Genomic DNA, 14,931 nt, shown 5'->3' with positions numbered 1-14,931 from the left:
CTGGCAGCATTAGAATTAAATCAGTAGAACTGTGAGATAGCTGGATACCATGAATCATGCATGATTCAGGTGTTGGGGCCATGCCACAGGGGGTAGCCACAGTATCATGACCCAGGGACCGCCAGCGTCATGCCCACAGGGAAAGGTGGCAGAGATATAAGGAAAAAATTAGAAAAATGCAAAGAAAACCTAATGAAACTTCTAAAAACTGAAACAAAAATAACTACAGTCCTGGAATTGTTACTATGGGGGATGGAAGAGGGAAGGTGGCATGTAGAGGATCCCAGGTTGGGGCTAGGGCAGGCCTGGGGCACGTCCTAATGTGGCATGTATTAATGTGCCATGCACAGTCCCAGGGAGTGGAAGTCACCTATGTGTCAGCTGGGTGGGGTCTGGCTTTATTGTTCATGCTATGTTTGTACAGTGGAGTATTCACAGTGTTGAAAGAGGGTAACCGGGACCCATATGAGCAAATAGAGGACAAGACTTGAGCTACATATTGAGGAAAGAAATAAGGGATAGAACATGCTGCCTCTATTTCTGAACAAAGAAAGGGTAGTTTCTATTCTCAGATTATCTCTGGGAGGAAACAAAAAAATGGGTCAGAGTGCCTGCCCTGGGCAAGGTGGGGTTTAAAGAGTGAAGGCAATTTATTTTTCACTGTTCAACATTCCATGTTCCTTAGAAATTTTTATCTTGTAAAATTTTCAATTAAAAAATTTTTTTGTGGGAGGCTAAAAACCAGGCCCATCAGACTCTAAAGCCCTAGGTTATGCTGGATCCATTTCCCAACCTACAGGGGTCCTCTCTGCTTTACCTTTGCCTGTGGCTGGTGGCTGCCCCTGGGGCGCACCCACCATCTGTCTGTCACCTGAGGCCTTGAAGGCTGGCTGGTCCCCTGAGGACTGGGCCCTCCAGTCCTGGGGGGTCCCGAGCAGACCTATGATCCTAATCCTGTCTCCTCCCTGAGCTGTCCCCCCACTCACATGGCACTGGTCGTGTAGCTGGCGTCACCGCCCTCCACATACTGCACTTGGCTGGAGTACACATGTGGGACAGGTACCTGCTGGAGCTGCTGCACCTGCCGCGGGACAAAGAGCATGCAGAGGGTCAAGAGGTGAACCAGCTCCTCCTCCTCTGCCCCTGAAAGGCTAGTGGCAACCCAGCCTCCCTGGTCACCTGGCTCCCAGGCTGGCAGGCTGCACTTCTGGGCTCTCTGAACACACAATAAACAGGACCAGGAGTCAGAGCCCAGGAGCTGCGGCCTCTGCCAGGGCTGGGAATCAGACAGAGCTGTGTCAGAAGCTAGGACTCCGCTCCACTTGGGGGCAGCAAGGGTGGGGCCTGAGGAGGGACAAACAGAGGGAAGCCTAGACAGGGTTCTACTGTGGGTGTGAAAGCTGGACCCCAGGGGCAGAGCCAACCACTGGGACAAGGCTGTCGCTAAAGCCAGAGCCTGGAACTATAGATAGGGCCTCATAGATGGAGTCTGCATTAGGGACTGACCCCTGGCTTGCAGGGGTGGGACCTGGAAATCCAGTACTGGATTTAGGGGCAGAGACAGGGTCCGGGAGTAGGGCCCAGTTTGTAGGATGAAACTTGGAACTTCCCACAGGGCTTTAGGGGCGGGGCTTACGTACCCCACCCCGCTGTGGGAAGGAGCCTGGGACCTGGAACTGGCTTTGGGGAGGGAGTCAAAGGTGGGTCCCCAAGACTGCCTGGCCTGAGCGGGTATCCAGGGCGGAGGGGGTATCCAGGGCCTAAGGGGCCGGGCGCAGGCCAGGGCCAGCGGAACCCGCCCCCGCCCGCCCCTTGCCCCTCCACCTACTTTGAGGGCTGTGGCAGCCGTGCCGAACACTAGCACCTGGGGGACTCTCTGGATCCTGACCCTCTGGTCGGGGCTGGCTGGGGCCGGGAGCCCAGGCAGTGGCTCGAGGACCACTTTCTGCTGCGGCAGGAGCAGGTGTGGGGGCAGCACGCCCACCAGCTCCACCCACTGCTCAGCGCCCGGATCGTAATGGGGCGGCAGCAGCTCTGGGCTGCCTAGCTGCGGAGCCTCGCCGCTGCACGCAGGTTGGAGCGAAGGTGGCTCCGGGGCCAGCGCACCAGGCCCGGGCCCGGGCGTGGGCGGCCGGGGTGGCGGCTCCGGCGGCGGTGTGGGCCTGCGCTCTCGCTGCTCTGCCTTCCTAGCGGGAAACTGACTGCCTGAGCTCTGGAGGACAAACAGAGACACTGCGGGGTAACCAGGGGCTTCAGGCCTCTGCCCGCCGGGATGCTGAGCTCACGCAGCAGCCCGACCAGAAGATCCCTGCGTCGTTGTCTCAGGGAGATGAGACCCCAGATTATTCTCTTAGCAAAACCTGGGCCCTGAAATGCCAGGTGCCAGGGAAAGGGAAGCCCACAGCCAGTGGTGGAGCCTGGTGTGGGGCTAGGCCCTTAGGACCCCAGCGGGCGCTCTATTCCCTCCCTGCGGCCTGAGGGGCCTGCAACCCTCCCCAGTCCAGCCCAGGACCAGCCCCAGTCTGCCCAGATGTAGGTGGGAGAGCTTTAAGTACCTCTTGAGCCACATGAACTGGCTGGAGCCCCTGCACAGTGAGTGGCTGCACTGGACTGGCTTTGGGTGCCTGCGGAGTGGCCTGGACCACAGACCTCTGGGGAGGGAAAAGGGAATCAGACCATGGTAATAATGGCAATGATGGTGGCAAGCCCATCCCTAAGCACCCACCCCTGCCCATATGCACTCATATAAGCCTGGGAGCAGCCTGGTAAGAAAGAGGCCACCTTCTCCAACTTTTCACAGCCGGCCCTGCACCAAGTGCCTTCCAGGTTCATTACCACATTGACCCTGAGCACTGTTACAGGTGTGGAATCCAGGCTCACCAAGGCAAGGCTGAGGGGAAGTGATAGGGCTGAGAGATGAACTAGAAACTGACTGAGGGAGTCCCTGCTCTCTAGCTCCACTCCCTTCAGGCTTATCCCACACTCCATGTCCAGGATTCCCACTGTCCTCACTTCCATGCTACGGTGGGAATTCAAGTATCACCTTCAGGGCACAGTGAGGGACAGAGGCTGGGGTGGGGAAGTGATGAGTGGTGGGGCACAGACTCAAACCAGGTCTGGATATTCAGAGGGGCTGTGGTGCAAGGCAAAATATCTGTGATTCCTTTGGGGTACAATTCTGCTTTCCTTTGGGGGGAGGATCTATGCTTTTCTCTGGTTTTCTGAGGGTTGGGAATGCACCAGGGTCAGTGATAACCACCAGATGACAGACAACCCTTACCTCTCACCTAACCTGCCCTGGGTACCATGGCTGGTGGCTCAGAGCACCACCTCTTCCAGAATGCTGGAAACGGATTGGAGGCTAGGGCCTCTCCCTGAGTCTCTTAGGAGTGAGCCAGGACTTGGCCTTGGGGCTCCTCCAGGCAAATCAGCCCAAAGAGGTCAGTTGTTTCTCAAAACTGTTTCCAGTGCCTGCTCAGGGCTAGGTGCCTCCCACAGGACCGTATTTCATCCTCACAGCAGCTCCAACCACACTGACCCTAGGCTCTATGACAGAAGCCATTATTTAGAGTAGGATGCTGGGTATGGAGAGAGGCAGAAGTGCTTGCCCAAGTTCCAGGTGGCAGGGCTCCCATCTGCCCAGCTCTCACAGCCCTAGAAGGCTACAGAGGCTGCCTGGCCAGGACCCCTCGCCCCAGCTGCCGCCCGCCTTGGCCTGGCACCTCTTGGGTGACAGGGACACTCTGCTGGACGCCGTGGACCTGCAGCTGCTGTGGCACCGTGCCCGTGGGGGCCCCAGCCGTCTTGCTGGAGGAGCTGTTGGCCTGCACTGGCGACCGCTACAAGGAAAGAAGACATGGAGTGATGCCCGATAAAACCCTTCTCAGGAGGGCTATCCCCAAGAGCTGTTGGGGGAGGCAACAGCCAGTGGGGGCATATCCCAACCACCTAAACTGGTAACCGGCTGCATTCTGTGCACCCAAATGCCTGGTCCTGGCCACAAGCTGGCCACTACTGGATAAAGCTGGGGATTCAGCCCAGAGGTGCTGGTGAGCAGACCCATCTTCCCCGGTGAAGATAGCTGGACTCCAGCCTCAGCCCAGGCCATCTGCTGCCTCCATAACTGGAGAGGCCGCAGCCCTGAGGTAAGGAAAGACAAGTGAGGGAATACCTAATTTCCAGATATGCTGAGGCACAGATGGCAATGGACATGCCCCGGAGCTACACAGCTATGAGTGGTGGCACTGGGCACCGCCCCCCAGGTAAGCTGGTTACAGAGCCCCTGTGAGCTCTGGGCCATGCTGGTATCATTAGCTATTTTATATGTAGAAAACTCGGGGCACAGAAGGCTCTGAGGGCCTTCCCAGAGTCCTCCATGGCTGAGCCATGGGTTCTGAACCTAAGCACCTAATGTGGACACCCATGCTCTAGCCCCATGGCCTGCCTACCTGCTTCTAACACTTTTGAAGATATTTGGGGGTCCCCAGATTCCACCCTGTGATCTGAGGAAGAGCCTCTACCCAGCCATAGAGGGAAGAGGGTCCTATTTTGCCTCCTGCGATGCATTTCTGAGCTGGAGCTGAGGCCCATCTCAACTTGGGGCGGGGGAGGAAACTAACTCCTCCTGAAGGTGGCAGGATCAGGAATCAGGCAGCCAAGCCACCCTGCCCAGGGTCAAAGAGGGTATCAGAGCTGGGAGTGGAGAGGGCTGGAGGATTCTGGAGAGCAAGTGGGCTTAGGAGGGAGGCGGGAGCTCCAAGTATGCTATGGGGGTATATGGCTAACCTGGGGAGAAGGAAGTAGGGAGCGTAGCTGACAGAGCCACCACCTACCTCAGGGGGTGAGTGCACCTGCTGGGTGCCATGCACTGTCAGGGAGACTTGGCCTGCTTTGACGCCTGGGGCTGTGCTCTGCACTACCAGCCGCTGTGTGGGGAGAGCCTGGAGCCAGGAGGGAGAAGGACCACAGTTCACTGATGACAATCTGCACAGTTTTAATGAGCATTAACGAGCATCTGTGTTGAGCCAGACAACATCCCAGTGCTGCAGGCTTAGCTCACAGAATCTCCCAGACAAGCCCTGATGCAGCACAGTCCTTATCCCCACTTCACAGAGGTTGACAGTGAGGCTCAGTACAGCAATTGTGCTTGCCTGAGGTCTTGGAGCCCATAAGCAGCAGAGCCAGGGTTTGTGTCCAGGGAGTTTCACCCTTGAACCTGACAGGACTGTCCTGGGCTATAGGCCAGCATGCCACCTATGGCCTTCCAGGGGACAGGGCACAGAGCCCTTGCAGTCCCTGTGCTGCCTACAGGCTGTCAGCACCTAAACTGGCCTTGGGTTCTCTGCTTGGGACACCAGGCTGGACCTGCAAGCCACCTTTCTTACTGCCAATCTGTAGTTCTTTCTGTTAAGGTGATTTGTGCGGCTCCTCCTTCCCTGATGAGCCCCGACTAATAGTCTCACCGGCTGGAAGCAGTGGGTGGGGCAGCCCCAATATGGGATCATGTCCTAGATGCTGGTGAGGGCAGATCACCAAAGGCTATCAAGGGCTGGTTCTGCACCCTGGGAAGGCTATGAGGACCAGGGCCAGACATGACAGACTTACCTGCTGGGGCACAGGGATGTTGGTGAGCTGGAGGGGTGACATGTGGCCTGGCTTGGTCTGCACACTTGTCTGGACCAGCAGCCGCTGCGGGGGCAAAAAGGAAAGCCCTGAGTCGTGCTGACTTCCCCGTGAGGACCAGCCCAGGTGGGTGGAAGGGCAGCTGAAATGAACATCTTGATAAAGACAGGAAAGCAAATGGCTCTGGCAGCGGATCAGGGAGGGAAGGCCAGGTAACCTTAGCCACAGCCCCACTGCCTCCCTCATGTGCCCTTCCACCTGGCCCTGGGAAGAGGTGTGTCCTACCTGCTGGGTTCCTTGCACCTGCTGAACCACCTGAGTGGGGACTCCAGTCTGGCTGGCCGTAGAGCCTGGGCTGGCCTCTGACACAGTCTCACTGGCCCGCATGGCACCTTCTGGGAGGAGGAGTCACAGGGTCGGTCAGTTCTGCCTCTGCCCCTGCTCCCACCCTGAACCTGAGGCAGACCCTTGACGGGGCCAGTCCTCTGCAAGAGTCCTGCCTGCCCCCTGGCTAGCCCTGCCCATGTTCATTGGGGTGGGGGCCAGAAGGACCCTTACGTCCAGAAGTAGCCTCCCCCCACCCTCCTAATCCCACAGCCAGACTGGAAGGGGTAACTAGAAAGCCATGAGGCAGTGGAGGCCCAGCGGGCCGAACCCCCTTTTCCCAACAGACAGGACTTGTGGCCAGGCAGTGACTGGCCTCCCACCTCAGTAGCCCTAGAAGGAACAGGAATTGCAGCTGATTAGAGGAGTGACCCCAGAAGACCTTGATGGCCAGTGGCCGAGAGCCCCCTCCCTCTCCATTGTCCCAGCCTTTCTGTCCTCAGTGGAGTGGGGGCAGGCTGGTACTCACGCTGAAGGGCAGCCGAGAAGAGGCAATCATAGAACATGGTGCCCACCTCACCGTCCGTCCCCCACTCCTGTGTCCAGGGGAGCCTGCCCTGTGCTCCTCACTCCTGGCCCACCTCTTCAGAAACAGCAGGGCTCGAGGGCAGGTTTATACCTGCAACCTTGGAGAGCTAATCCCCCCAGTGGATGCAGAGCTCCCAGCTGCCCTCTTGGAATAAACACTCCCCTCCCAGCAGGTGTGGCCAAGCAGGGCCTTCTAGGGGCTAGGGCTGGGACTGCACTACACGGACAGGAGGGAGGCTGGTACCCAGAGATATTATCAGGCAGGCACAGGTAGAGTTTCATGCACATTTTACTGAGTGATTAACAAGAGCTGGGGGGCAAGGGCATGGATGGTGAAGTGTTCCTGAAAGGTGTGGGCTGGGAGACCCTCACCCCAGCCAGGAAGCTACTTATCCTGCCCCTCTGTGTGGCCTGATTTGCTCCCTACAATTCCAGAGGTTGGGTGGGGCTGGGGGCACACAGGTGACTGCCCTCTAATGTGCTGCCACAAGCAGCCAAGGTCCCAGCCCCACTTCCTGGGTCCCCTGGCAATATTGGGGGAGGGGGTGGACAAGGAGGGCTAGGACTAACTATAGTGCTTCTGGTGCCCCAGGAGCTGCACTAGGGTCTTCCTGGGCAGCTGGAGATGGAAAGAACTTTTATTACCCCTAATTTCAGATAAGGCTACAGAGACTGGAAGAAAGGAACTGACTTGCCCAAGGTCACCCAGTTGGGAACAGGCAGGCCAGGACATAGGCCCATGTCTGTGCCCACATGAATCTCACGCTATGCATGGAACCCAGAGTCATAGGTCACACCTGGGTGAGGCCCCATGGGCAGTGGAGTGCAGACTCAGGCATGTGGGTACAGGGGCCTATGGGGACAACACAGGGTCCAGAGCATCCTAGGGTGGGACTCAGCCTCCAAAGCAAGGAGCTGGGCCTCGGTTATGTGGAAAATACCAGGGAAGGGCCTAGCCAGAGCAAAAGGGCTATCCCAGGTAGCCGCAAGGACCTCAGGGGTCAAGTCTGGAGCAGAGCACATGAATGTGTGTGTGTTAGGTAGTGGGGAGTAGTGGCCAGATGTGGGAGGAGGTATTGGGGGAAGCCTCCCATTGGTCACATTTGGGGCCGGCATTAGGACAACCCCAGGCCTGCTTGGCCAGCTGCCTCTGCAGCCAGTTCCAGAAAGCATGGATTCCTGTTTTGCTGGAACCTTTCCTGAGCTGTGAGGGAGGCCCCCCTGGAAGAAACCTGAGAAAACCCGGAGTCACGTGAGGAGCCCAGCACACCTGGGTGTCTGTGGAGCCCAGCCCAAGGGATGATGCCCAACCAAGGAGGCCCGTGGCAGGTTTGGCCTGGCGCAGAGTGGGCAGTAAGTTGCAGGGGGTGGGAGGGCTGGTCCCAGACACCTTCTAGGCCCAGAGGCTCTGATGAAAATGCCAAGGCTGATCCTCGAGTGGGACCCTAAGAATATCAGACATCTGTCTGGGACAGGGAAGCCTGGGAAGCAGTCTTGCCCATCTCCTGCGTCTGGGGTGGCCCCCAGGCTGGGACAAAGGAAAATGAGCAGGTAAGGTTTCAGAGTCTATTCCTCGGATGAGGGGCTTCCTGTGTGGCCCCTGTCTGCCTGTGTCTTGCCTAAGGTGTGTGTGGGGGGGCAGTGGGGAGCTTGGAGTCTGAGAGCATTTGCATCTGTCTATCTGCCATCTCCATTCTAGGCATGTGCATGAGATCAGGGAGGGCCCCACTGTCTCAAGTCTCTAGTCAGGAAGTGGCAGCTGATTTCCTGTCCCTCAGTCTGATGAGTATCTCATCTTCCCTGGACCCTGAACTTCCCCTTTAAGACCTATTCATACCTCAAATGCCATGAGCTACTTGGGGGAAGCTGAGAGAGGCCCATTCCCCACGGACAATAGATGGGGTAGTGTGGCCCTCTCCCTCCTAGTCCTTTGCTCCCAGGGATGATTTCAGTCAGGAGAACTTGGGGGAGGGGGACCTCTAGGCCTCTGCTGCTCCCATGGTCCTGGGTCCCTTGTCTGTCCTGACCTCAGTTTCCCCATCGGCGAGGAAACCACACCCCCCACCCTCTATGCCCATCTCCCAGACACACGTCTTTGGGACTCCCAAGGACTCCAAGTGAGAGAGAAGCAGGGAAGGGAAGCTGGACAAGATCCTTTCTTCAGACTAGCCCCATCCCTGGCAGGCAGGCTTGGTTTCACTGTCCTGGGGACACTGCCAGGACCCACAGAGCCCTCCTTCCACCTCGAGTTTCTGGCAAGAGTCTGGTGGCCTCTGAAGATGGGATTCATGGATCTAGAAGATTATTTCTGAGCAGAGAAACTTGAGCTGCTTTCCCATCACCTCCAAAGTCACCTTAGGGTAGAGCCCACGAGGACAGAGCTGGATGACCTGCCTTCTGGTGCTGCCTTGGCTAGCTGCCAGCCTGGGCTCCAAGTCTAGGTCCAGGCCCTTCCCTCCCCCCTCCCAGAAACTCCCTGGGTCCCTGGTCAGCTCAGATTGCTTCTGGCCCTGGAGGAGCCCCAGGCACCTTGCTGCATTTGCTGGTGTCACTTACAGCCCCACCTCCCTACCCCAGGACTGGCTCACATGGCCCAAAGGCCACCCTTAGATACAGAGACACAAACCTGGAAGAAGGTCACAGTAGACCCCCTAGGAAATCACTGCAAGGGGTGGGGGAGGGGTCAACAGAGCAGCAAGTGCAGTTGCAGGGTGCTAGCCAACCTCCCCTTCCTCAGAATAGATCTAGGAAACATCACCCAGACACCATTCTGGGGACAGACTCACTCCTGCCAGATCCAGGAGCAGCAGAAAGAAGGAATCTCCCAAGACCATTATAAAAGATGATTAAGCCACTGCCAAAGAAGGGATCCCAAGAGTCATGCCAATAGCCCAGAGCGCCCTGCAGCACAGTGGGAGGACTGGGGGCCACCTCCCCAGCACCACAGCTAGTAAGAGGCCTGCTGAGACCCAAGAGACCATGCATAACTCTGACCTCTAAGCATAGGGCCTCCGTGGGGTAGTGCCAGGAAGAACTGGAGGAACTGGAGGGACGGAGGGGAACAGAGAGGGTGGGCTGGGATTTGGGGAGTTCTGGGGCCCGGAGTTGTGCGCCCATTCTAAACCCTTGCTCTAGAGACCCTAGACCAGAAGGCAGCTAAAGCCAGCACCCAAGAGGTCCAGGGCCAATCAATGCCCTGGAGCTGAGCAAAGCCCTCCACCTGTGCCAAGGAAGGCCTCCCACCTGCTCTTGGTGGCCCAGGGGCTGACCGGTTGTGAGGGCTGCATGAGGTCAGGCCAGCATTCATGTGGGAGTTCACTGACCATTCCACAAAAACTCAGTAGACAGAGTTCCACCCTCACAGATAATGGAGGTAGATATCGTAATTGTCATCACTACAGGTGGTGATACTAAGAAAAATAAAGCAAAGTAAAGAGACAAGGAGTGAGAGTGCCCGAGAGGTGGTATGGGCGTCAGGTAGGTGGCATCTGAGCAGAGACTGAAAAAACACCAGAGATGAAACTCCAGAAGGTCTAGGATGGAGTGCTTCAGGCAGAGAGCACTGAGAGTGCAAAGGCCCTGAGGCTGGACTGAGTCTGGTGGGTTTGTAAAGCTGCAGGTAGGCCAGTGAGGCTAGAGCAAGGGTTTGAGGGCGCAGTGGGGCCAGGTGGGGCCGAGCAGCCAGCAGAACTTGCAGGCCAGGGTCAGGAGGTTGGGTGCTCATTGCAGGGGCACAGCAAGTGTGGAGAGTTTAAAGCCCTTTCCTATGGGAGGGGCCCAAGGGAGCAGATGTCCTAGGACCCAGAAAGCTCAGGCCAGGTTTCTCAGCAAGTGCCCAAGGTCACCTGCCTTGGAATCAGCTGGGTTGACAATAGTCAATAGGATCCCTCTATCTGCTGTAGGGGGAGAACTATGAAGGGTAATAGTGGAAGCTGGGCCATGCTGGGGGCCATGGAGGCAGGAGAGATGGCTGGATTTAGGAGGGGGAGCCAAGAGGCCTTGCTTGCGTGAGGATGGGTAAGATAGGAATCAAAGTTGACCCGGGCCTTGGGGTGGTGTTTATGAGGAGGAGGAAGGCTCAAAGGAGGGCAGGTTTGAATTGGGAGGAATCCATAGTTCCATTTGGCCATGGTGAGTTGAGAGGGCTGTTCAACCGAGTAGATGGTCAGAGGAAGCTGGACACAGGATCCTGGGTTCCAGGCTGTGGCCCAGGGCACAGACCTCAATATGGGTATTGTCAGCATAAAGGTGGCATTAAAAGCAGAGACACTTGACAAAGACCCAATGAAGGATGAGTCACTGGAGTGAAGAGGAGGCCCCAGATCTGATGAGGTCATTGCTAATGAGGCCAGAGAGATGAGAAGGAAGCAGCAAAGGGGACAGAGAAGGAGTGGCAGGGAGGTAGGTGGAGACCAGGGCTGGAGGGCATCTCTGGAAGGAAAGGTATGGGTGCTGAGGAGAGAGCTTGGGGTAAGGAAGGAAGGACAAATCCTTTGAGGAATTCTGACTTAAAGGGAAGACACTAGTGGCAGCTGGAGGGGATGCAGGGCCTGGGGGTGGGGGTCCAGGTTAAAATGGGAGCTGTTTCATCTTTGTGGGCAGGTGAGAAAGAATGTGAGATAGGGATCAAGGGACAAGGCTGGGATGGCAGGAGCACGTCTTAGAGGGGGCAGCCTGGGATAGGTGAAGCTGGTGGATGAGATGGAGCTGGGAGGCTGGCGGCAGAGGGAGATGGGGTCCTTCTCATCACATGATGACACCCTGTCCCCAGTGAGGTCAGCAGCAGGGTTAGGGGTCAAAAACGCAGAGAGGGAGGTGACAGAGGTTAGGGGGGAGAGGAAGTGGGTTTCTCAGAAAGTGGGGGGTATGTCAGTGAGAAGATGTAGCAGGATTTCTGGGCAGCACTGAGAACCCACCAGAGATCTGTGGCCCGGAAACCCTGGCCATGCCCATGGCTTGGCCTCAACCCAGTGTGCTCCTCATGGCTCTCATGTACCATCCCTCCACACCATCTGTGTGGTAAAGCGCCAATGCTCTGAGCTCCTGCGTGCCCCCACCCCCTGGCCCTCTCTGGGGACACTGACACTGTCAGGAATTTCCAGGATGCTGCCCAGGGCCCCAGCCGCATTTGTCCTAGTTCCATGGAGTCATGTCAATTGCCGCATATTTGACTATCATCTATGGTCCTAAACTCAGTCTTGATCTGCTCCTTCTACAGCCCCCAGAATGCACTGTGACACCCCCGCCCCCGGCCACTTCTTTTTTCACTCCAAAAGATCTGGGCCAGCCTCACCTGGGAGTTTTGCTGCATCCACCCCCTTCCTCAGAGCACACTGGAAAGCACTAACAACGTCCAGTCCTTGTCTGAGCTATACACTTCTCCTCAGGGGAGTGACCACCTGTTCAAACCCTCTGCTCTGGGTTCCCTCTGCCCAGTCTGGCCTTGTCCTGGGAAGACTGGGGCATGGGTTAGATGCTCTAGGAAGGCTGCACAGGTGCCATGACCCAAGTTTCCTGGTCATTTGCTCCATGGCTTTAAGGGGTGGCCATAGTGAGAAACAGGAACTCTTGGCTACATAGTCTTGAACTTGTCCAGCCAAGAGCCCTGCTTGGCCCAAGTCCTGCCAAAAATGAAACGAGAAGGGAGAGAGGTGATGCCTTCAGGCCCTCCAGCCAATCTCCCTGAAGTGCCCCACCTCACACACATCCCCTGAGCGCATGAAACCATTAGGAACCTTTTCTGGATGAGAAAACTGAGGCAGGGCAGCCAAGGGGCTGGTGAGCAGTGAGGCGAGGACTACCGCACAGCGGCCGTGTGCTCACCTTCCTCTCCAGCAGATGTTTATGAACTTTAACTCCACTGCCCAATCCTTTCTTCAAGTGACATCTTACTTGGGGATAGACAGAAACAGCTCTTAGAGCTACCCTGGTAGGGAAGAGTTGGGGGCACAGAGGCCTCCCTGTCTGGCCTTATAACTCGTTCCCCAGAGATGTTCCCCAAGTCTCACCTGGGAATCCTGGAGAGTTTAAAAGCTGCCATCCTGATAACAGGCACAGTAAGTGACAGCCCTCACTGCCAGGATGCTCCCCAAATCTCCTCTTGGAGTTGTTTAAAGAGCACCCTGGCCCCACACACATGTCCACTTACCAGAGACAGTGACCACGATGTACTGCTGGGACACGGAGGACGGGGCAGGTGTGCCGGCTGGCTGTGAGGGCGTGGGGGCAGCCGGGAGCTCCGTCACATACTGCTTCTGGCTGCCCGGTGGCTGTGCCTGGGGCTGGGGGCTCTGCAGCTCGGTGACGTACTGAGGCTGGGGGGTGGCGGCAGTGGCAGGTGGCTGGGGGGGCTGGGGTGCCGCTGGTGGCGGTGGCTGAGGCTGGGCCTGTGGCGGCTGGGAGGGTTGCGGGGTTGCCTGTAGCTCAGTAACATACGCCTGTGTTGCCATGCCAACAGTGGGGAAAATGATAATAAATAAGGCTTTTTTTTTTCTTCCTTGGGAAGAAGGGGAGGGGGGAAGAGGAAAAAAGAAACAACAAAAGAAGGAAAAACAAAAATTAATCTACAGGCAGAGGAAGCCAGGGACAGCTCCTGGCTCCCTAGAGACACATTTGGGTTCATCACTGACTTAATTAAATACCGAGGCTGGTGGCCAAATGTAACTAACCCATCACTACAGAGGTACTGGGTATGGACCGAGGCTGATCTGCACCTCTTCCACTTACCCCTGCCCAGGACTCCTGTCTTCTTCTGTCCTAGCCCCTGGTGCCCAGGGAAACCTTGTGCCAGGAAGAACTCAGTTGGGCCCTCACCCAGGAACAAATGGTACAGTTCTCTGAGGGTTCCTACAGACTAGGCACTGTGCTTTACATATTTCATTTTAAACTTTGCAACAATCACATCTGGGTTTGGGTTCAGAATGCCAGATGAGGAGCAGAGGCTCAGAGAGGTTAAAGGTTAAAGAGCTTGCCCCAGGCCACAGAACATGGAAGCAGCAAAGCTGAACCGTGGGTGCTCTGAGCACTTGACTAATCAGCTAATTGCTGGAAAGGAAAGTCTTGGGACAAGTTGTTTGCCAGCCAGCCCATGCTAGCTTCCTATGTGCCCACCATCTGGGCTTGGATTCTTGGCTGAGTATCATTCCCAGTGGGGTACCAGAAAGGTATTTGAGTCCACACCCCCTCCCCACAACTGCTTATGGCCACAGAAGCTATCAGGCCTTTGCCTGAGGGCAATTATAGGTGAACACACCAGATGTGAGCTTATCATGGAGAGAGTGCCTTTCTGGCTGCCAACTGGTCATGGTTCCTCTCCCAGATGCTGGGCTAGGCAAGGCATCCCTCTTGCTAGACTACCTCAGCAGGGAATGGGCTGACAGTTTCTGCCCCCCATCTCTCAATGCACCCCACCCCCAGCTCCTGAGCATCTAAGATCAGTGAACAAATGCTTGAGTGGTTCAGAGGTAAAGCTCCAGCCCCACACCTTCATGGCCCCATCCTGCCTTGCCCCTGGATTTGAGTTTGACAGTCCTGCCCAAGAACCAACTTAAGAATGGGATTTTCAAGGGGAAAGAGGAGAAAAACAACTGCTGCTCCTTGAGGAGAAGCCCCAGGAGCTCTTTGCTGTGATTGCTTCCTCACTGTAGCCTAGTGAAGGAGGAGCTACCATGCCCATTTTACAGATGAGCAAAGCTAGGCTCTGGAGTGAGCTGCTGAAGGTTACAGAGCAAAAAGGAGAGAAGGAGTTGAATCCAGGTCTCTCTGACCTCCAGATGCCCTCTTAGCCCCCAGCCCTACTCAGGGAGCCGGGTTCATTTATTTCTCACAATCAGTAGATTTTCAGGTGAGGAAACCTGAGGGAACCCTTTTCCTCCCACCCCTACACCCTTCACCCTTTGCTCCCAGAGGTTAGCCACCTGCCCTGGGCCCCTGTTAAAGCAGCAGAAATGGTGGCAGGGAGTTCACCTGAGCAGCCTGAGGGATGCTGGACAACGCAATGGTTTCCCTTTATTTCCCTTTCTAGGACCCAAGAGCTGTCCTCAGGACTTGAACTTGGCTATCTCCTAGCCATGTGACTTGAAAAAGAGCCTTCCCTTCCTGGGCCTCCACTGTCCTGTCTATAAAATGGGAGGACGGCAGGCCTACAACGCAGGGTGGCTGATGAGTTCAGTCTGGTCGAGTAGACAAGCTTGGCCAAGCACCCAGCACAGAATAAGCACTGAGGAAATGGCTCTGGTCCATAACATCACCCAGGGCCCTCTAACAAAACTTCAGGAAAGAGGAAGAGCCGCCAGGTCCTGCCTCTTGGCCGCGGAGTACAAAGGAAAAGGGGCTTCTGTCTGCACTTGATTGTGCCCACTTGCTGGGCTTAGGGTAGGCTGGGGAGGAGCTATAGGG

At 56.4% G+C, this 14,931-nt stretch overlaps 1 protein-coding gene across 3 annotated transcripts in view; it reads right to left on the bottom strand.

The window, feature by feature from the left end:
• RFX1 (regulatory factor X1) overlaps window positions 1–14,931 on the bottom strand; it is a 35,652-nt gene that overhangs the window by 13,373 nt on the left and 7,348 nt on the right. For 2 of the 3 annotated variants that reach the window (XM_080671869.1, XM_080671867.1), the window contains exons 2-8: window positions 12,683–13,030; window positions 5,908–6,017; window positions 5,605–5,688; window positions 4,833–4,940; window positions 3,723–3,839; window positions 2,556–2,651; window positions 987–1,081 (exon numbers count right to left, since the gene is read on the bottom strand). In XM_080671869.1, coding sequence (XP_080527995.1) covers window positions 987–1,081; window positions 2,556–2,651; window positions 3,723–3,839; window positions 4,833–4,940; window positions 5,605–5,688; window positions 5,908–6,017; window positions 12,683–12,983 — 911 coding nt within the window. In that variant the 5' untranslated portion in view covers window positions 12,984–13,030. The remainder of the gene's footprint in view (window positions 1–986; window positions 1,082–2,555; window positions 2,652–3,722; window positions 3,840–4,832; window positions 4,941–5,604; window positions 5,689–5,907; window positions 6,018–12,682; window positions 13,031–14,931) is intronic. The other variant, XM_080671868.1, reaches the window with a different exon arrangement.

This window comes from Plecotus auritus (genome assembly GCF_963455305.1).
Source record: "Plecotus auritus genome assembly, chromosome: 6".
Lineage (NCBI taxonomy): Eukaryota > Metazoa > Chordata > Mammalia > Chiroptera > Vespertilionidae > Plecotus > Plecotus auritus.
The sequence above is the reverse complement of the archived record's forward strand: the minus strand, read 5'-3'. Positions and strand labels throughout refer to the sequence as shown.